The sequence below is a fragment of the Daphnia pulicaria genome, chromosome 5, assembly GCF_021234035.1.
Source record: "Daphnia pulicaria isolate SC F1-1A chromosome 5, SC_F0-13Bv2, whole genome shotgun sequence".
In the NCBI taxonomy this organism is placed as follows: domain Eukaryota; kingdom Metazoa; phylum Arthropoda; class Branchiopoda; order Diplostraca; family Daphniidae; genus Daphnia; species Daphnia pulicaria.
The window spans coordinates 5705257-5726223 of NC_060917.1; the positions used below are offsets into that span (position 1 = coordinate 5705257).

The following is a 20967-nucleotide window of genomic DNA, read 5'->3' on the forward strand; positions in this document are numbered from 1 at the left end:
TAAGATAAACCCTAGACTGCAAACAGACATTGAAGCAATTCCCGTTTTCTGTAGTGGCTGGTAACTTCACCATTCCTCCCTCATGGTTTCACCCCTGGTTCTCCAAAAATCCAACTAAAACACCAGCCTTTTAACCACGAAGCCTAAATAGAAAAAACAAACACTGTTAATAGCTTTGTATTAATAAATTATATTACTGACACAATTTTCACTCATTTCTAAGATTTACATTTAGAGGAAAATGGGTGTCACTTTATTACTTAAATAGCTTATCTTTACATAAATTTGTCTGAAAGCAAATAAGTTTTACTATTTCAAGCAAAAAGTTCGAGAATATACTTAATAAATTCTTTGGCCATGCCGCCATGGATGGACATTGGACACCATGATTTACAATATTACACCAATATTTAAATTTACAGATAAAGTTTGTTTAAAATCTATCAACCTAGCATCAACTAATATATGTTCAAATTTAAAATGTCGTAAGAAACAAAGAAAGATACTTAAAATTGACATTCAGACGAGACGAACGACTAGATCGACCACCACCATTGAAAACCACGCGGAATGAAACAGATTAACAGACGATAGCTGAAAGTCTGAAACCCGACTCCTTTCGATCAGTACGGAATTCTTACACTAGGTGCCTCTGTTAAGAAAAAAAATGCGGCTTTTTCAAATTGAATTCTTCAGAATGCTTTCAGTTTTCAGCTTTCAGTTAATAAGGTGGCGAGAGAATTCAGGAGTGCTCAGGCCGACACCGACGGGTTTTGAATTCAATCACAACTAAACTCACCGTTTTTGCTGGCCCCTGAAGAAGAAGAAAGAAGCTGCGGGTCAATTTCAAGCCACGGGAGATCATCTTGCCCATTCCTTTTCTTCCTTTAGTCAAACAATTTCTTCCATGGCCATGTGACAATCAAAGTGTATCCTTGAGAGTGCAACAGGATTTCCATCTTCACAGGAGCCTTTAGGCGAGGAACATCCGTTATAGTTTTTTCTCTTTTGCAAAAGATCCTTCTGGGTATTCAGCTTGAAGTCCTTGGGATCTACCTGGTGGACTTGCAATCGGTGGGTCCATCCATCAAATTTAGCAACACCAAACAGCTCAAAATATCGCCTGCTGTTATAAAACCTTTGAAAGAAAAACAATTTAATAAAAATGACAGGATCAAGTGAAATGTAAAGCTAAGAAATTAATTATAAGACCATATGAAATGCAGACCAAATTAATTATTATATTGTCATCGATACAATGGCATCATGTGTAATTATTGAAAAGTATTTCATTAAAAGTCCAACGGAAAGGAAAATTAAAACAAATTAGCGAGCATCAAGAGTGAGATGTTCTTTGATGGTGCCAATAATAAGGTGCTGCACAACGGAAGAGACGCCATTTGGTGGACTTATTTTGCTCTTTTCATCTGGGCGAAAGTCCGCAGTGCTACTCTCGTCCTTTGCTCTGTTGCCGAGTCCCGGAAAGGCGTCGCCCACCATTTCTTCGTACCAATAACGAGCCGTTTTGCTGTTGATGGCATGGGTTTTAACTTGAGCCAACAGCTCTTCGGTCGAACTACCCAGGGCTTTGGCTACGGCATCATAAAGGCATCCACCAAGTGAGGTAGGTTTGGCGTCGTCTGTCGTTGGTAGGTCAATTGGCTGGTCATCAAGTCCCTCTACGGTGACACGTTTGGTACCGTCTTCTTCGTTTTCAGTGTAAATCACTTTAATACTTCCCTTCGACTTGCCTTCTGGAACAAAAGATCCACTTCCATCTTTGACAAGTTCGCCCACTTTGTCGACAATTTCAAGAGAATAATTCACGGAATTGGCAATCATTTGCATCTGGAGGAGGCCGACTGGTTCACCACAGCCTATGCTGTCGACGACTTGCTCGAATGTTTTCGGCTCAACGACGGCTTTGCCTTGACGATCCTTTTGAATTTCGCATCCGTCATCACCGAGCAAATCTTTGAGTTTCTCGGCGTCTTCTTCCCCAGCATCGATGGCCGTTGGTGGATCCTCTGCGTTTCCTTGATCAGCAGAATCGCCCGTTTCTGCTGCGGCGTCATCTGAGCCCTGCCACACAAAACCGGCGACCTGTAAAGTTTTCTTGCTGTAGTGATCGACCATATTTTCGATTTTGCCTTGAAGCCATGGTGTAAACCAGGCTTTTTTTAAGCTTTCAACCAAGGACTGGAAAATGTTATCTTCGATTTGGTTCTTCACGTTCTTTTTAAACTCAGTAAAGTTCTTCTCTGTTGCTTGTTCGCTGGATGTAGTGTCCACTTCAATTTCAGTCCCACTTTCTAGCTTTTTGATGATCGTCGTGTCCAGTGTCTGGTTGATGCTTTCAACATATTCTGGAGCTTGGCTGGCGAGCCGAACAACTTCTGCGCTTTTTTCCAGATATTTGAGGACGTTTTTGGCTTTTTCGACGAATCCGTCAAATTTGAAAGATGTTTTCAGAGCGTTGGAGACATCCCCTAGTGTCTTGGCGAAACCACCGACCATGGCATTGGCTAATGAGGAAGCTTGGTCGACCGCACGCCGGACCCAGAGTTTGGTCAATTCGGAAGTGCCTACTTTTTTCAGGGTGGCTCTAATCGATGTCATAATCTGGGCCAATTGAAGTCCCTTCTTTTTCATCAATTTCCGTATTTGTTCCAGCTTCTTCAGTAATGTGTCGAACATTGGCGACAAAATCTTGCTAATGAGGCCCTTGAGGAGGGAAGTCATTTTGTCCATGATGTACGTTTTGAGCCAAGGGAGGAATTTGTCGACACCAAAACTGGTCAAAGCCGAGAGGACGGATTTGCCATATTTTGCCAGTGCCGCTTTGGCTATAGCGAAGCAGGAGGATAATCCTGTTTTGCCCTGGAAACCGGACAAGACCGTCTTCAACACCGCGGCTCCTTTAGTCAAGTAGGAAGATAATCCACCCGTGGCGATAGTCAAACCAACGCTCAACAACATGTGATTGCTGAAAACATTCGACACACTCATGCCAGATAGGCTATTCTGAATGGCGAACATCATTTCTCCGAAACTTCCGGGTATTTTCAATTCGTCCAAGTTAATCAGTCCATCGGACATCACCTGAACGACCAAGCCAGTCGAGATTTTCGCAAAGGCGAACGAGGCCACGAAGAAAGCTCGCCAGCTAAAGTAATCCCGCCATAATTTATCTTCTTTTAAGATGATGACTTGATCGAACGACTTGTCCTGCAAACTCTGGATCTCTTCGGCTGGAAATCGTTTCGTATTCGGATCGGACATGAAGTTCTTGGACATTGGCTGGAAAGAGGCCGTCACCCTCGGAATGGTGTGGAGCTGCCCGATGCTCTTTTTCAATGTCTCAAATACTTCATCACGGTAGGCTTCGAGATGTTTCTTCATCTTTCGTTTGGCTATCCACTTTAGTATTTTTCCAGGATTTAACGTAATCTGAGTAGACTCGCCAGTGATTTCAATCTTATCATGTTCCAAATATTCCTGGATGTCGGTGCGGGACAATTCTGTAGCGCGTTCTGGAGCAGTGCGGTACTTTCGGCAAATGACGTCAATGCTGCTAGCGGACAAAGAGGTTTTGACGGCTGTTTCTATTTCACTGATCCGCTTTTGACTCTCTCCCGATTCCAGTCCACGAGAGAAGATGATTTTACTCTCTTTGATGACGCCCTGCTCGATCAGATAGTTCCACAACTGGTCAACTGCTTCCTGACTGTCTTTGGGGCACGGCAGATCTTCTCTGCTCACTGCTGTACCTATTTGGGCTGCTGTCGTTTCTCTATTGTCTAGAGACCAGTCGGACAACAGACGGTGATGTTTTCTCAGACTTTCTGGTAGATTATACTTGAACTCGAATGTCTTGGATACTTTCCCATGACGTTCATCCACGTATAACAGGACCTTTTTGGTTTTCAAGAATTCTTCCAGTATAGACGAGTGCTCAGGGTCGAGTCCCAATTTCTCCTCTGCCGTGGTATAATCTTCATCTTTGTGATTTTCAAACCAATTTACGAGGAGGCTTTTGTAATGAATCAATTCTTTGGGCAAATCGTTCAAAAACGTCTTGATTGATTCCATCTTTTGGTCCGCCCAGCAGATTCTTTGTTGGCGGATAATTTCCTCTTGGCTGACGAAACCTTCTTCAATCAGCGCTTGCCACAGTTGATCTTGGGTCACGATGACACTTTCCAGTTCGTTTTTCACCATTTTCAATGAGGATTCTTTCATTTTTTGCTTGATGAGCTGAATGGTTTGTATCAGACAGTGGTCCAGACGCGACGGCCATGCGACCGTCTTTTGAACCTGGTGGCTTGCCAAACATACAAGCTCATTGCCATCTTTGCTCGTGAAAGAAATGTTCTTGGACAAGCGATACGGTTTGCATAAACCTGCACCTGCCTCGATGACATTTAACAATTCACCGATTTCCTCTCGTGCATCTTTCGAGAACTGGGCTTCCAACATCCGACGAACTGGACGGCCGAGAATGTCTTCCACTGCTGACAAGTGAATCTGTAAAAGACTCAATTGGTTGATGATCTGTTCTTCGAAACGATTCTGGCTTGGGACAGTCCCGCCGGCTCGCTGATTACATTTGGATGTGAGTTTGACAAGTTCGCTCGTGGAAGTGAGCAACTCCATTTTGACTTTGATCAAATTCTTGGCCCGTTTCAGTAAAACTTTGGCTTCTTTTTTCTTATCGAATTCAATGGCCTTTTGCAATATCAGTTTAGCTTTGCGGATCAGGGCGGCTTCACAGGCGTTGGGCTCGTCTTCAATGACTTTGTTGTAGCAGTGGCTACTTTTTTTCAAATCGGTTTCTTGGCAAGTTTCGTAGAAATCACCCAGTTTCATTAGCTCCGACGGCGTCAAGGCGAATGCCAGAGGAGTAGGCTGATGGCAAAGTTTTAGACATTCATCCTTGAAATTCTGGAAATTCTTGTTGATCTCGTTAGTCTTTTTGAGATGGACGTTGTTGATGTGCTCGGCGTTTTCGTCGAGCCACAAAGCCCAGCGGTTTGTCAAAAATTCCATTTGCAATTTACAATCGGGGCGCTTTTCCAATTTCTTTTTGATTTCGTTGTAAATTTCCTGATGAAATCGTTCAAAGAGCTTCCCTTCCAGGTTGATCTTTTGAAGTCCACGGTTGCGAATCGTTGCCAATCGGCGACATTCTTTGTCGTCTCTGTACACTTTGAGACGAAGGAGCTCAGAGATTGGTTCTTTTTTGCTATTGACACTAGGATGGTAAACGACAAACTGAAAGCTGCCCGGTTGCCCGGCTCTTGCCGCACGTCCTTCGATTTGGGCCTCGACTCGAGCATTTGCCGGAACGTAGCCAATGACAACGTGCAGACCACCGTTTTCGGCCAGTTCGTCATTGATCTTCAAGTCTGTTCCCCGTCCGGCCAAGTTAGTAGCCACAATGACGTCACCAGGATCCAAAGCGGAATCGTGCTGTTTCTTTAGAAACTCTTTGTCGAAGGAACTTACGTACTTGACAATCTGGGATGGATTTTTCTTGTCATGGCTTTGCTTGAGCAATAGCTCGGTGTGTATTTCTTCGGCTGACGCAATGTTCTCGCAGATAATCAGAACAGCTCGCCCCTTATCCAGTTGGGTCTGGGTCGCATTGCTGATGTTTTCCAGCCATTTGTCTTTGGACGGAGCTAAAAGGGGATCTTCCTCGATGCAGAAGCGTCGCTTGTGTCGTGGCATCTTGAAGAAGTCGACGTTGAACACGTCGTGGAGCAATTGGCATTCGGCGGTCGAGCCCAGCGTGCCCGTCATGCCGTACAGAGCCGTACGGCGCCCGTCATCTTTGCACTCCTCGAAAAAGCCAATGTTGGACATGAAAACGGCCTTGAGTGAGACTGGACTCAGTTTGAGGGTGTGCTTCAGCTGTAAGAATTGGTGCAGCCCTTGCGACCAGTGCATTTGCACTTGTTCCACGCCCGTCTCTTTGTCCATGATGACAATCTGCTGTCCATGGCCGTCGCCTACGTCGTCCACTTTGTAAGAATCTTTGGTCGTTACCAGGTTTTTGGCACGAAAAGCGTTGCGCGTCCATGCCAGAAGATGACGATGAACATACGTTTCGAGACATTTCGGGATCACGATGTCGCCTTCTTCTAGTCGCAATTTGATGAAACGGTAGACTGTGGCTTGGGCACTCTCGTCGCTCATGGCCACGTCAGGCGCGTGAACGGCATTCCAAATTTCCACAAACACCTGGGTCAGATCGTCCATCTCTGGTATCTTGTGTGACAAGTAGAGGATGTTTTCGCCCTTGTCCAAGAGCATACTGTCAACCTGGTAAATATAAAAAAAAATGACTTTTGAGTAAACTTGACATTCATTAAAATGACAAAAGGGAACATTATATACCTCGTCGACGACGACGGCACTAGCTATTCGACCATTGGTGATTTTGCGTTCGGAGAAGAAATTACTCAACAAAATGTCGCGCTGGAAACTGGACAAATCGCCATAAATGACGTCGCTGTTGTAACGCAGACGTCGTTTGTTTTCATCTTCGGAGCATTCAGCATCACAATTATTGGTAACTGAAATGCCAAACAGGTCAAAGAACCATTTCATTTCTGTCACATTGGCCTCGGCTAAAACCAACGAGCTGGTGATGATGTCGACGAACCGCCGACCGTTGGACCAGTTGTCCAGCACGTGAAAGACAACCAGCAAGGCAGTGATGAGTGTTTTACCCTCGCCCGTCGAGATCTGGGCCATTCTACGTTGGAATTGAGGCCCGTCATCAGTAGTCGGAGAGATGAAGATCAAAACGGCTAAAAGTTGAGCGTCACGCAAACCATATTTTTCCTTCAACTGGACAGCCCGGAAAGCGACGGACAAGAAATCGACGGGATCCATGCGTTTGGATTTTGAATCTTTCTTTTGATTTTCAATCCATTCTTTGATTTTCTTGTCATCCCACGACTTTCTTTCCTCCAACGCTAACCGTCGAATTTTCATCATCTGATCGATGAGCTTCTGTTGGAGGCTGCCGACAATGGCACAACTGCCTTCATCGTTCTTCATCACGTCAGTGAGTTGCTTAGGATCCAAATCGGCCTTGGAATCAGTTTTCTTTTCGTTTTCAATCAGTTCTCGATTTTGAATAAATTTCCAGAGGTGGTCGTCAAAAACATTTTCCTCGTTGGCCAAGGTGAAGAACTTGTCGACAATCCAAGGGTATTTGGATAAGTTTCTGAGCATGTCTTGCAAGATCTTCTCGGGACTCCGTCCACTGCTGCTGGTATTTTCTGACAGACCGTATTTCGAATGGAACCGCTGGAGAAAACGGTCGGTTTTGTCGTGGCCCAAGCGTCGATCCAGGATAGTCGTCAGTTGATCAGTCAAGGAAGACGGCCAGGCATCCGCCAGGCGAGCGTGCTGAATCAGCCTCGCCCATTTACGGAGAGGAGTTTCCCGGAATCGTCCGATGTCGTCGATTCGCTGCAGAACCTTCAAATCGGCAACAATTCCAGTCAGGAAAGACAAATCGATCGGAGGATTGCTCGTTGGATTCAGTCTACTCTCGTGTTCTAACTTGCGGAGGAAAATATTGAGGACGGCTCTTCCATTCTGCTGGTGGGTTTTCAGACAGGATTGCAAATCAGTCTTGAGCAAACGTAGCTGATCTAGTGATCCGGCATTTGTTGCCGACGGTTTTCGATCCAACTGGTCTATGACGTTCATGATGGAATTGACCAAGGCGTCGTCCAGCCACCGGTGGGGTCGACTTTTGGTCGTCCAACTGAAGAGTTGCTTCGGAGTGAACTCGATCGACGTCGAAAGGATTTCGGTTACCAAAGCCAATCCCACTTGGTCCCGCGTTGATACGATGGACCTCAGCACGGTCTCTTGCAGCCAAATGAGCCACTCGAATTCAACACCTTGTCGTTTGGCAAAGAAGTGGGCTCTACTAAATGCTTGCCGGAATTCAACAATACATTTGCGCTTGTCGCTGGGATCCGTCGACACAATTGGCTTTGTCTTCTGCAGCAAGTCTTTCTGTTCTGCATCCAGTTCGGGATAAAAGTATCGCAAAAAGCCCAGGTAAATCTTTTGAACGGCGCGCTCTTTCAAAACATGCATGTAAGACAAAGGCTGTTGGGTTCGGAGCAATTCCTCGGCGACATCTCGGCCTACGATGCCAATGTAATTCTTCTCTTCGCTGGTCAACATTAGGTCGAAATCCGCCGAAGAGAATAGGCGATTTTCTTGGGTCTTCACTGCCTCTGTTTGATTTGATTTATTGACTGCATCGATTTGGCCAAAGAAATCCTGAATGTGGTCTTCACTTTGGAAGCAGGACTTGGTCTGAAGCCAACGCTCTACGTATGACTTTTCCAAAGGGGTGAAAACTGGCTCCTTCTCTTGATCGGAATAAAGAATTTGGGAGATGGCTTTCTTTCTTAAATCGTAATTTTTGTTCACCCCCTTTTTGTTGCCATTGTACAACCGGTCAATGTACTGGGAGATGAAAAGCGATGGATTCAGTTCGTCTACGTTGGCATCCATGGCTTTGGCTAGAAGCACTAGGCCCTCGAAAATGAGGAGATTGGCTTGGACCTCAGACTGGTCGAGGAAATTGGCTACGATACCCAACTGATTAATCAATTCCTTCAACTGAAATTCAATGGATTTTTTTACTTTCTTCTGCTGAAGCCGTCGTCTTAGAAATTCCGTCAGATGAAGAATGAGAAAGGTTTGAACAGTTGACAGCCGATTGAAAATGTCTCGATCACTTTCGACTTGTGGCCAAGTGGAAATGATGGTTGCTATTAATCCAGACCACCGTACCAACAAGACCAAATCCTCACATGGTTTAACGTAATGGTCCAAAAGTTGCACCGCAATTGTCAGACGTAGTTTAAGCAACGAAGGAGACGACGAAGTGAGAAGCGCCTCCAAAAATGCTGCAACGCCCTTTTCGTTCGGATGAAGTGACACCTCTTTTACGCAATGATTCCAAATGTCAATCTGCTTATCCACCAATAATAATTGATCTTGGTTTTGGTTGAATAATAGTCGCCATGGGCTCAAGTCTTCGCCGTCTTTTAAAATTTGGACAGTCGCATTAAAAATGTCCAATGTCTCAATTTCATTGGCCTCCACCAGATGATCAAGAAAAGACTCAAGTGAGACAATGGCTCTTTTCACGTCTTGACGATTCTGTCTGTCTTTGAGAACGAGTTCTTCAATTAAAAGCTCATCGCCAGTGACGGACCAAAAAACGAGATCCAATATTTTCGACAAGCTCTTGCATGTTTCGTTTTGTTTACCATTCATCAGTGTCATGCTGCTGCGGCTGATGGATTTCTTCCATTCTTCAAGTTGAGAGACGACGTTGGACGTCCGCGTCGGGTTGCTATCATCCAGTCCGACTTGGCATAGAATGAGCAATTCCACATTGGGCAGCAACGAAGAGAGACGTTTCTCTTTTTCTGGTTCTTCACATTGTACAGCAACAGCAGTCACGAGTGAATCCAATGCCTCTAGAAGGTAAATTTCTGGGTTTTGCTGGATTTGATTGGTTGTTTCTGGTTTAGAGGTTGCCGAAAGCTCTTTGATTTCCTTTACGACATCGTCCATTAGCTGTTGATAATTGAACGAGAAATCTTGCCGCATTCTGGATTTGATGCACTGCTCCAAGCTTTCATAAGGCTCTTTACTGAGAGATAGCCATTTTTGGTAACATTCTGCTGGCGACAGGCACAGACTGGCAAGGATGTTGTATCTATTCAACAGAACATCCATTCGATGGACAACTTTTGTTGGTTCGAGAACCGAATCCAAGTCCGCGCAGATTTCTATCCAATTTGATCGGATTTCTTCTCGAATCCGGTCGATTTCGGCGCAGCAGTCTGTCCAGCGCAAAAAGTAGCGTTCTTTCCAGTTGAGTAAATATTCTGCTCGCAAATCTGCTTCGTTTTGGCAGGAGGAATCGTCTCGAGCGGCATCGAAACGGCTTTTTTCAAATAACTCATTCAACGAGGTTATTTCAGCTGCCGTAAACGGGACCATTTTATTTTGATGGAGAAAGTGCAGGGCTCTTCTTAGTTGCGGCCTCATCGAATTGGCATTCACTTCTTTCTGATCTTGAAGTTGTTTGACGAAATCCATAAAGGAATCCTGATCAGATTTTGTTCCTTGATCTTTGAAGGCGCCAACGATGCCGATCTCTTGTTTCTTAATCCATTCCATCGATTGAACTGCAAATTAAATGTCACGAAATTAGTTTTTCAAAAATTATTATTTGAGTACTAGCAGTAGTGAACTTACAAAAACGGACAATTTTCTCAAAGTCGAATCTTTTTACAATTTCTTCTTTTTCAGTTTCTTTTTTTCCTTCTTTCTCTTTTCTTTTCTTTTTCAACATTTTCTTAACAAAATCTCTCCAGGCAGTACTCCTGAATCTGTGTCTCAGTTCGCTGCAAATTTCAAGTTTTTCTTGATAAGATTTGCGGCAATAGGCCCACGTTAGAGCCACTTTGAGTCGTTCCACTGAATTCAGAAAAAACTCCCTCTCCATCGCAGCTTCTTTCGACATTTGGGCATTGGTCGATTGTCGCAGAGATTTTGCATTGACATCGGCCAACATTGTCTGAATTTTGATGCATTCTTTACTCCAGTAAACTTGATCAAATGCCTTTTCAACCAGAAGTAGGACTTGTTTAAACGGCTCTTTCTCTTCAATTTCCTTCTTCTCCGATGACAATGTTGTAACGAGCGAGCGGACGTCGTCTAAATCTTCAACATCAGTTTTGACGTTGTTTAACAAAAAAGCCAACTTATCCAGTTGCTCTGGGCTGATGGTTTTCATTTCAGAGGGAAACAAATCCCTCACGTGAAGAACGCCCAATTTCTCCTGGATAAACTCGTTCAAAGTGATCCTCTTTTGATCAAATTTCGTTAAGGTGCTGGTTTTCTTGGGGACGGCCGCGTTGCTTGTCTCTGATTGATGGCCGCCATCGGCTGCCCCTTTCTTCAATGCTTCTACCAGATTGTCGAAAAATGTTCCAAACTGGACACGGTTGGATGGATTGTTGCGGCGACAGCACTGGAAGAGTTCTCTCAATAGTTTTTCTGGGCTGCCAGGCAATTTTGAAGCGACGACGGAAACTAGTCGATTGCCGAGAACCTCCACCAGTTGGTACCGGACTTTCGACGACCCCTCTTCTACTGAAGAATAATTTTCAAGAGATTTCAACAAACTTGCAAGTTCATCGTAGTCCCAAGTCAAGCGTTGGAAATAGTCAATTGTAACCAGAACGCTGTTCTTATTGGCATCGTTAAATAATTTTGATCCAAAAGTTTTGTCCTGGATAGCACGTTGGATATCATTCAAGAGTTCCACCTCCTTGTTCAACAGAAACAGTTGGCCCAGTTCAATGTTCTTATTGATGTGCTTGAGAGACTGGATCAAGTCATCGACGTGGTCCATGTGACGGCGGACGATATTCGTCACTTCAGTCCACAAATCTTGTTGCTGGATTCGCAAAAACAAAGACTGGGAGAGCATGGACAATGTTTGCGACTTTTCTGCGTCGTCGGAGAATTTGTCAATAAGGGCATCCAATAAATAAATGCCTTCAAGCGAATCCCACTCGTCACTGGATGTAATCGGTATCGTTTGGATTGCGTTAACAATTTCCGGATAAGGTTTTTCGGCTTCATCCATTGTTTCAGGTTCGTTGGGAAGCTGCTGGTCAGCATTCAACAACAGCTGCGATTGCATCGACTGAGCAGGGGACGCAATTTTCGCTTTTTGAAATTCCTTTCTTGTCCGCTGCTCGATCTCGCTGGCGCGATCTAGTTTTTGCTCGTTGGCTTCTAGTTGTTCCGCGGCTGCCCTCGCGCGTTTCTCATTTTCCGCAAAAGCTTGAGCTTCGATGGATTCAAGGGCGGCAGCGTCAGCACGAATGGATTGATCGAGTTGATCCAGTGCTGCAGTCGATTCCTGTTCCTGCATGGTCCACTCGGTATCCACTTCGGACATGGCTTTCTTGGGAACGGCCGCGTTGCTCGTCTCTGACTGATCGCCGTCTTCTCCTCGCTGGCCGTCGGCTACTACTCTTTTGTCTTGGCTTTTTCTCGTGATTTTACACCCGAGAACTTTCTTTTTGTTTTTGCAGTAGACGTCTTCAATCAGCAAATCGCCCTTGTCTTCCACCCACTTTCCTGAGATGTAAAGCCAAGGGTTCAGATCGTCCGGAGTGAAGACTCGAGCCGCGTCCCATCCATTCCGGCCTCCTTTTCCACCAGGTCCTCCTTTGCCTGGAATTCCATTTTTGCCATCAGCTCCTTTTTTGGCATCCTCTTCTATGGCAGCAGTTTTCTCCAATCGGCACTTGATGTCGATTTGACCAGGGAATCCGCCTTTGCCACCGCTTCCACCTGCACCTCCAGATCCGCCAGCAATCCCAGGCTCTCCTTCTTCACCCTTCTCCAAGTATCTGATTGCGAATTCTGAACCTTGAAAGTAGTGAATGACACTACGTGACATCTCATAGACGTTCCATATCGGAACAAAATACTTGAGAATGTTGAGGGGAATGTAACTAAAATTCTGATTGACTTCCTCTGGCGGACGTAAATTGGCGTCCTCTCCGTCTTTACCATCTGATCCTGGTGTTCCATCTCCGCCATCCTGACCGTCTGCTCCATCGCCTCCGCATGCCTTTACTTTCAATTTGCAACCGTGCAAGTAGTCACAAACGATTGAAACGTGTCCGGCGCTTTCTCCTGCATCACCATTCGATCCTGGGTCCCCGCTGATTCCTGGTCCAACGCCAGCTTTAGCCTTCTTATATTTAATCTGCTGTGCGTTACCGCCTGACGTGTCGATGGTTCGTTCCTCTCTGACTTGGACGAGTGGCGCCGAAATGGCCAAACCGATGCCCGGCGTGACCCAGTCGCAATCAACGTAGATGACCCTGGAAGCAACGACGTGAATTTCTTCGCAAGTCAACGGCGACTTGACTTTGTCTAGAACCTGACTCAAGAGGAGAGCAGTCCCATTGAATTTCCACGTCGGGTTGTTGGTATTCTGCATCGGTTCTTTCACCATGTCCTTTAAAATGCCAATAATCTCGTTCTTGGCAATGGACGTGTTGCGTTGAATAAACGACATCAAATTCGATAGGTCGCCTCCCTCATTCTCAAAGGATTCCTTCAGAACAAATTCGGTGATGACGTCATCTGCGAAATCTGTTATTTTCTCGTACTGGCCACTGAAAAGTCTATGGTGACGTCGTAGACGGGCGAGCTCGTAGGGCGGCTGCGATCGACCCAACAGAGAAAGAAATCGACCCCAAGCCAGTTTGTCCTTCTTCTTCTGCAATTTGTTCTTTAACTCACTGATGAGCATAGCTGGGCAGCTCCCCAGAAAGTCGGACTCGTTCGTTCCCATAGTGTCGGATTGCTCTGCCTTTCGGAGTTCTTGTTCCAATCGAATAAGCTTTCCTTCCTTTGCTTGAATCAATTGACGTCCTTGTCTCTCAACTTCTTCTCCTTTCTCAAGCAACTCCAGACGGGCTTTCTCGAAAGACTCAGAGTGCTTGATTTGAATTTCTTCAGAGGACTTGTCCAGGTTCTGCATGAATGCTTCCCTTAGTTCCTTTTCAATGTCGTCTCGCCGATTATCTTCAACGAAATTGGGATTGAGTAGCTCTTTCATAAGGATCATTAAGCCATCCTCGGAGCAATTCCATCGAATCAGCAGAGCTTCGTGATCTTCAATTTTGTCTCCGCAATTTTTCAAGTCGTCGAGGTAGCCGTCGATTCTCGTTTTCAGCATCTCATCATCCGGATTGCCTTCGCTCAACACAAGACGAAAAAAGTTCCTTAAGCTCTGATCCAACTGGCACATGAGCGCCGGATAGTAGACCTGGGCATCGGCGAATGTTTGACTCCATTTGGCGATTCCGTTGAAAGCCCCTGCCTCTTTGTCGTACCAAATGAAACATTCCGTCACAACGGGAGAGTCTCTGCACTTTTCGGCGAGTTGTACTTTCCATTGATCAGCAAACAGGGTGAAGTGGATGGAACGGCTAGTTGTTAGTTGAAACCATTGGAATTCTTGGAGAATACGAACGACTTCATCGACTACTCTTTTGAAGTCTTTGTAATTGTTTAGTGGGAGCGACAGTAATTCTTGGCGTTTCTTTTCCAGCCGAACGCGAAATCGGATCCAATCTTCTTCTTTGGTTTCGGTGCTGGAGACCAGCGAATCCCAAGCCTCGTCCAAGTTGGAGACGCCGTCGTATCGGTTCGCTGCGTGTTGAATGAAGCAGGTAGCAAGTGAGTCAGTGACAGAAATTTCCTGATCACCAATTGCGTCATGAATCGACGTCAGACTCAAACCGATTTTCTGTAAATTTTCTTGCAGGCGATATCGGTTCCATTCAGGATCGACGACAGTCCGTCGTCCTTCAATACCAATTTCATTAATTGCCGGTTTGGTGTAGTAGTTTCTGTGGAAGAATTATTTGAGGGTGAAATAAAAAAAATTATGTAAAAAAGGCAAAATTGTATGCAATATAAAATCTACTATTGAAATTACTTGATAGAGCGGAAAGATCGCGCTACAACTGGAAGCAGTGGAAGCAGTAAGATCGTAGAAAACGCATAAAGAATGGAGGAAGGCTGTTGTTCAATTTCCATTTTTCACGCTGTAGTCCTTTTTCCTGTATTAAATTCCGTTAGTTAGGGTAATGAATTAAATTTATAGTGGCCGTCAGACATGTTCATTTCAGCAAGAGTGAAAATCAAAAGGTTCTATATTGTAAGGTAGATTGCATTAATTAAAATTACGTGCTTATCTGCTGTCAAACTAAAGGAAGTCCAATAAGGTGTTTACAATGTACGAAAGAAAATTTATGATTGATTGACAATTGATTGACAATAATATATATAGATAAGCAGCACAAATACGACTCCCTAAACTCAAAAAGTACTAGAAACTAGCTCACAACGGAAAATTTAGGGCTAGCGTCGTATCCGAATAAAGCTATGTCAACACGAAAAACAAATAAAAGTTGTTACTTTGGTACATTATCTTCTTGCTCTGCCCTTTATCACTTCAGTATAAAAAATGATGCTATCTTTTTATATTTACAATAAAGTAAGACATAAATAAAAATAAAAATGGAAAAACAAAATTGACACTACACCAAACTAAAACCAACTAAACACTATTTTTTACGGGGAGGGGGCTTACTACCATTTAACTATTTGAATGTGAGATTGCTTATGTTAAATAAATTTTTTTCGAAATTGCTCCATTTCGTTATTTTTATTTTATTTTTTATGTTGTAACATCCGATTTACTAGGCCTCGTCGGAACCGTAACATCAGATTAGCAACAACCTTCCTCTTCGCCTCACATGGATATAGTTTCTTACTCACTACATTTTTACATTTTTTTCTTGCCATAATAGGTAGAAAATGTGTTTGTTTACTCTAATATTTCTTAAGCGTTCCCAACATCAAGATAAACTCAAGTAAAAATATTAGCATACCGTTTTATTCACCTTCTTTGTCTTCTTTTACTCTTGGAATCTGTAATTTCTGGAAGTGTAGCGATAGTCGGATGCAAAACCAAAGAAGATGTTAAAGCGCGATGTTATCCGTTCAAACGGTCACGCTCAACTAGATGATAAGTCTCACCTGACTTTCCTTTCACTATGTTAAGGTAGAAACAAGGAGAGCTGCCTGTTGCACAATCTGATATCTAGCCTGAAAAGAAATAAAAAAGTTGAAATTCAGTCGGTTTACAAGTTTATAGGGCTGATAATAAACTGGAATTATGGAGCTTACCATACAGAATTTTCCATAAATCTGCATTTACAATGACACAGGGTCACCCATAATTTTCTCCACTTTGTCGTGTGCTGAAGAGTGCTAGCTGATATGAAATATCTGCCTGTATACATGGAGAACACCATAACCATTTACAGCAACAATGTGTATAAAATGGTAAAAGAAAAGCAAATAAAAGTGACAGATTTTACCCGACTTTCAACACTGACACATTATTACACAACACTACAAATGTTTTCTGTACACAATATTCTATTACCATTATTTCACTATTCTTTTACTCACTTCACTTTTAAAAAGTGAATTAAAATCAAATAAAGTGAAATATAGCAATAGTAGAACCTACAGCAATGCTAGAAATGGAAAACTTACACATAATGGGTAAACATCATCACTAAGGTCCATGTCCATCAACACGTGAATAAATGAAGCGGGAAAATAACCTATCCAGTATCCACCCTATAAGCCATCGACTAGACGACTAAACAATACTGACATGAGTCATGAGGAATCCCAGTCTGAATCAACTGGAGGTTGCCAACAATGATATAATTTTTTCAAAGATGATTGCAAAAACAAATTTTGAATTCAAATTCCTTAACATCCTAATACAAATCTGATTTAAAAATACAAATATTTTTCAATGCATCGTGGGCATTGCAAACGGAGGGGATGAGAAAAGTTGGAAGTGGCAACACTGAATCACTATTTCTTCGTTTTCGCGCTTTTTTTTCACGTGTTGAATCAACGCAAGACAGTAAAACGGAGAAGTATTGCAGTGGGTAGCTAAAGTACATTTTTACCTCGAAAGTGATAACAAAAGTAGATTTTTTTCCTGTAATGTTAAAATGAATGCCTTTATATAACCGAGTCAGTGACCCCTTAAAAAAAGTGGAAACGATTCCAAATCGAAGATAGCGGTTTCCTGAAAATCTAGACTATTACATGTTAACCTAACCCTAGTCACAGGATTAGAGAACCAATGCTAAACCCGAACCTTCTCATTTGTGTTTTTCTTTACGTACAGTTCATAGTTGACTCTCAACTGTATTGGACGCTCTCTTCTCCGACTTGAACGCCATTTTATTCATCAAGTTTACTAATAGTTGCCAATTTACAATCCTCTTCACCCACACAAAAAAGGGGTATAATAATCAATCACTGCTATATGAACTGCGAAATGCTTTGTGAACTTGAATTCTTTTCAGGACAAGCCGTATACATGTATAAATTCCTTTTGCACAGCACAGATGGAATCGAAACGAATCGGGATTTTAGTTTTGGACGGCGGTGCCGAAAGGAAAGTCGGTATGATTGGCCGGCTCGTCGTTGGTCTTATTGTCCTTGCCAATGCAATGAGCTTTGGGTTGAATTTGATGGTAAAAGTTGTGGCTTGCAAAATGCGACGAGTTCATGGCGTCGGAGGATCCCGTTGTCCACATGACCGAGGTGCGCACGAAACACGGGTCGGCGTAGTTGGCCGGCATGTCGATGAAAATCCTTGACAAATTTTAGATTTACAGAACAATTATATAAAAATTATTAATAGGAGAAATGCTGACGTTTACTGGTTGGACGTGCGGAGTTGAACTTTGGCCTTGACTGCACACAATCCGACCAGGTACATGTCGTCCCATATGAAGTAAGGAGTCACTTGCATGGCCGCCAGGATGGGACGGACGGCACTTCCGGCAATCACCACTCCGGCTCCTTGGAAGTAAATGGGGAACTTTTGCCACGGCCAATTCTCGTAACTCGTCATCCATTTACCTACAAAATTGTGCAAATGGAATTCAATTTAGTTGTGCTGTACAACAATGAACAATAATACGATTGGAAAGGTACCTCCCTTACGGTCGGGAATATTGCCTCCGCACTGGCGGCCGTAGATACTTTGATCCGCCACCGTCAACGAGTGGAGGACCGTCGCCAAATTGTGAACGTTGACGTAGACGTCGTCGTCCACTTTCAGGACGTAATCGACTCGAGGGCAATAAGTGTCGACCCAGTTGAAGAGACTGGCCACTTTGACCGACAAGTTCACGTACCTGTCGATCATGTTGACCAGCAAAATGTCGCCGAATTGTTCGCTTTCCTCCTTGACCTTTTGCTGGACGACGCTGTCGTTGGTCAGGCCGATGACGAAGCCAAAACCCACAACGTCCAGTGGATTATTCAAATTGGTTTGATTCTTCAAATGAACGGGCCACGTTCGGCGAATGGCGGCCCGTCTTTCAAAGTTGTTGGGTCCCGAAATGACGCTGATAAAGAGGCTTTTACGACTGCTGGAATTGCCAGCAGCAGCAGCAGCAGCTGGACTGTCAAAAAATCGACAAGGATTGATGTTGATCGGATAACGAAACCAGGTGATGTCATTGACAACGGGACCCATGCCGGGCGCCAGCGGTTCGGCGCCGGCTGCCAATTCTTCGAGACCCAAAAAGGCCGTCATGAAGCGGATGTAATTCTTGACGCCGTCGTAGGCCGTCTCGCGCAAATGCAAAGCGAGGTAATCGAACAATTCTCGGCCGATGGTTATGCTGCTGTATTTCTTCATTATAGTTTTAGGCTGGGCCGCCTCGGCTGCTTTCGGGACGACATGCTTAGTTTTCTTGCCCTGATGCTTAGTTCCTTTCTCGTGCTGATGGGCAGCTTTCGCTTTACCAGCGTGTCTGCTGGGCACCAATTTCATTCCGTCCTTCACCTTTTTGACGTCATCGACTTTTCCAGCAGCATCGTGATGATCGTCCGAAGCGTGATCAGATTTGTGGGCCATTTCAGTAACTACAATGAGGAGAAATATAATAAGGATCGCGCTTGGATTTTATAACCCACCGCGGGAATAAGTATAGGCTACGACACAAATAATAAAACGTTAAAATCAGTTTTTTTTACCATGTTTCTCTGCTGGATTGATGGCGGTTGCCGTAAAGACGCAAACCAGGACGACCAGCAAAGCCGAGATACTAAATACCTCCAGCAGGTGACGCATTTGCAAAATTATTGAATTTCTTTTTGACCACAATTAAAAAAAAAATTAATTGACTTTTACCATCAAGTTCATGTTGGAGAGTTCAGCTAGTGTTTTGAAGACCAGAAAGGATCTGTGAAATTAACTCGCAAGTACGGCGGCTTTTCTAGTTGAATATTCGTGAATAATGGCTGACGTGGCTATTGGCTATTGGCATTTTAACGGCACGTCCATAAATCTCGACTTCGGCATGTACCAATGGTTTCAAATTATAGCAACGTCAACAAAACCTGTGCAAGTACACGTCGATAGTGAATGAAATGATCCCACATCAAATATCTCGAACGTGACTTTTGAAAGTCTGCGCAATTCAATTCCATCAGTGGTGGCCATCAAGAGCGAAATCCGATTACGATTCACTTCGATCCTGGTATTTCGGGATTGATTTGGTTTGAACTGGTTAAATCCGGCGTTTAATGTTAGTTAAGGTAAATTTAAAGCACCATATTTCAGCACCGCAATAGCCCCACCCCCAAAAGCGAAGTCAGTCGTCACTTGGATCAAATTTCTCGGTATAGAGCAGAAATGAATTTGACTATGATGAAGACTATTCTGCAGCCCAGCCATAAAATTTGGAAAATGAATGAAATTTGCAAAGTGAAAATTAGTTAAACTGAAACTGAATACTAGTTTTTAAACCATGCTGACATGAGAAGTCAGCAGCCAGCACTCCTCTGGTTGGTTCCAGTCTGAATCAACTGGAGCTTTGTTGCCAACAATGATATAATGTTTTCGAAGATGATTGCCACAACAAATTTTGAATTCAAATTCCTTGACATCCTAATACAATTCTGATTAAATATAAAATATTTAAGTCAATGCATCGTGGGCATTGAAAACTATGGGGTACCAAATGATCATTTTTTATGAATTTTTTTCTAAAAATCGATTTACAATTTGAAATTGAAAATCAATTTGAAAAACGCTTTGCAAATTAAAAAACGAAGTTAAAAAAATTAATCAATATTGAAACAAAATTCGAAATTAATTTCAAAAATCGAACGTACGTCTCGTTTCGTAAGGTTTTTTTTCTAACTTTACGGTTCAATCTCCTGTTATGGTTTCGATGGTTCGAAATGCGCTGCTGTATAGACCTTATTAAGATCAAAAGGTATGGGTCAAGCCGACCCCTTAGCGGCGCGTTGCAGTGTGAAGGGGTGCCGTGAACAGGAGATTTTATTTTGGCTCGCCCCATGTGGCATAGTAATAGGCTTTTCGGGATAATCGTGCCCGAGGGAAGTAAACATGCAAACAATATTTTTCAGTTTAAAATCGTTTTCAATATTTTCTAGAATCGGCGGCGTCGATTGTCGCAGAGAGCGTAATAAGAGATCCTTAATAAAGATATAGTTCTTGAACGAGAAGGAGTGACGTCTCTTACATTGGAAGAATTACGCTCTGTAAATATCTTTGACACCTATTCCTACACGAGTACGATTATTTAATCGTCATTCTTAATTACCAATGTTTTTTTTTTTAATTTTAAGGCTTGCTGTACTCGTGGACTGAATCCTTCCAACATGAGAACCCAAGATGTGGTAAAATATTTAGAGCAATGGATTGCAGTGTCTGTTCATGTTGATCCGGCAACCTATTCTCTCGTCCTTCATTGCCCGATTTTACTTGCCTATAACCAACCAACTGATCGTGAGCTTATTCAGTAACTAACCTAGTCTTTCAATTTAAGCCTACAAATGCTGGATTTTTTTTCAATAAAGAAATGTTAAGGAAAAGCACGACAGGAAGAGAAACCTTTATTTGTCAATTTTGCCCAGCATCTGTGTTAACCAAAACAAAAAAGAAAATTTTTAGCCAAGAAAGAAAGGAAGAAGAAACGTCGGAACTCTTTGTGGGCTGAAACAGGACAAATGATGGTTTTCGAGTGAATAATTATTCTTGATTAAGTTGGACCCGCGAAATGCACTGCATCTAGCAGCATTATTTTAAATATCATTTATTGTAATAATTAGTATGGCGCCACTTGTCTTTTGACGACGTGTCGATTTTCCCATCCCTGCTGTCACTCAGTGTCAGTTTCATGGAAACAGTTTGAGTTGTACGTTTTTTTTGGTGAT

General features: G+C 43.3%; 2 protein-coding genes and 1 long non-coding RNA gene across 5 annotated transcripts; all 3 read right to left on the minus strand.

Annotated features, from left to right (window-relative positions):
* Positions 1-438: 438 nt before the first annotated feature.
* LOC124340721 lies at positions 439-14703 on the minus strand. The gene is made up of 5 exons (XM_046793330.1): positions 14603-14703; positions 10321-14513; positions 6403-10250; positions 800-6327; positions 439-652 (listed from the first exon to the last, which is right to left on the minus strand). Exons 1-4 carry the CDS (start codon positions 14701-14703, stop codon positions 1327-1329), a joined length of 13143 nt encoding a protein of 4380 aa, XP_046649286.1. The 3' UTR covers positions 439-652; positions 800-1326.
* Positions 14704-15586: 883 nt separating this feature from the next.
* LOC124341606 lies at positions 15587-16311 on the minus strand. The gene is made up of 3 exons (XR_006918526.1): positions 16234-16311; positions 15859-15964; positions 15587-15777 (listed from the first exon to the last, which is right to left on the minus strand). It is a non-coding gene; the product is annotated as an uncharacterized LOC124341606 (long non-coding RNA).
* A 581-nt stretch (positions 16312-16892) lies between these two features.
* Positions 16893-19653, minus strand: LOC124341054 (UDP-GlcNAc:betaGal beta-1,3-N-acetylglucosaminyltransferase 9-like). Of its 3 annotated transcripts, none has more exons than XM_046793952.1 (6): positions 18914-19643; positions 18757-18827; positions 17707-18677; positions 17430-17631; positions 17096-17361; positions 16893-17061 (listed from the first exon to the last, which is right to left on the minus strand). In XM_046793952.1, the coding sequence occupies exons 1-5, from the start codon at positions 18923-18925 to the stop codon at positions 17136-17138; spliced, it is 1482 nt and encodes a 493-aa protein (XP_046649908.1). In that variant the 5' UTR covers positions 18926-19643; the 3' UTR covers positions 16893-17061; positions 17096-17135. The 3 variants fall into 3 exon arrangements, with proteins under 3 accessions (XP_046649908.1, XP_046649909.1, XP_046649910.1); XM_046793953.1 differs by having other exon boundaries at positions 16893-17064; positions 17097-17361; positions 17707-18645; positions 18757-18835; positions 18914-19641; XM_046793954.1 differs by lacking the exon at positions 16893-17061 and having other exon boundaries at positions 17291-17361; positions 17424-17631; positions 18914-19653.
* Positions 19654-20967: the final 1314 nt, after the last annotated feature.

What these genes read in the sequence shown, in the direction of transcription:
- LOC124340721 (XM_046793330.1), bottom strand. Translation starts at nt 14,703, where the DNA reads ATGGAAATTGAACAACAGCCTTCCTCCATTCTTTATGCGTTTTCTACG. An exon ending in TGAGAAAATTGTCCGTTTTT is followed by an intron (nt 10,251 to 10,320) that starts GTAAGTTCACTA and finishes TTTAATTTGCAG; the next exon opens with TTCAATCGATGGAATGGATT. An exon ending in GTGCCGTCGTCGTCGACGAG is followed by an intron (nt 6,328 to 6,402) that starts GTATATAATGTT and finishes TATATTTACCAG; the next exon opens with GTTGACAGTATGCTCTTGGA.
- LOC124341054 (XM_046793952.1), bottom strand. An exon ending in TATTCCCGACCGTAAGGGAG is followed by an intron (nt 17,632 to 17,706) that starts GTACCTTTCCAA and finishes ACAATTTTGTAG; the next exon opens with GTAAATGGATGACGAGTTAC. An exon ending in CAACTCCGCACGTCCAACCA is followed by an intron (nt 17,362 to 17,429) that starts GTAAACGTCAGC and finishes AAATTTGTCAAG; the next exon opens with GATTTTCATCGACATGCCGG.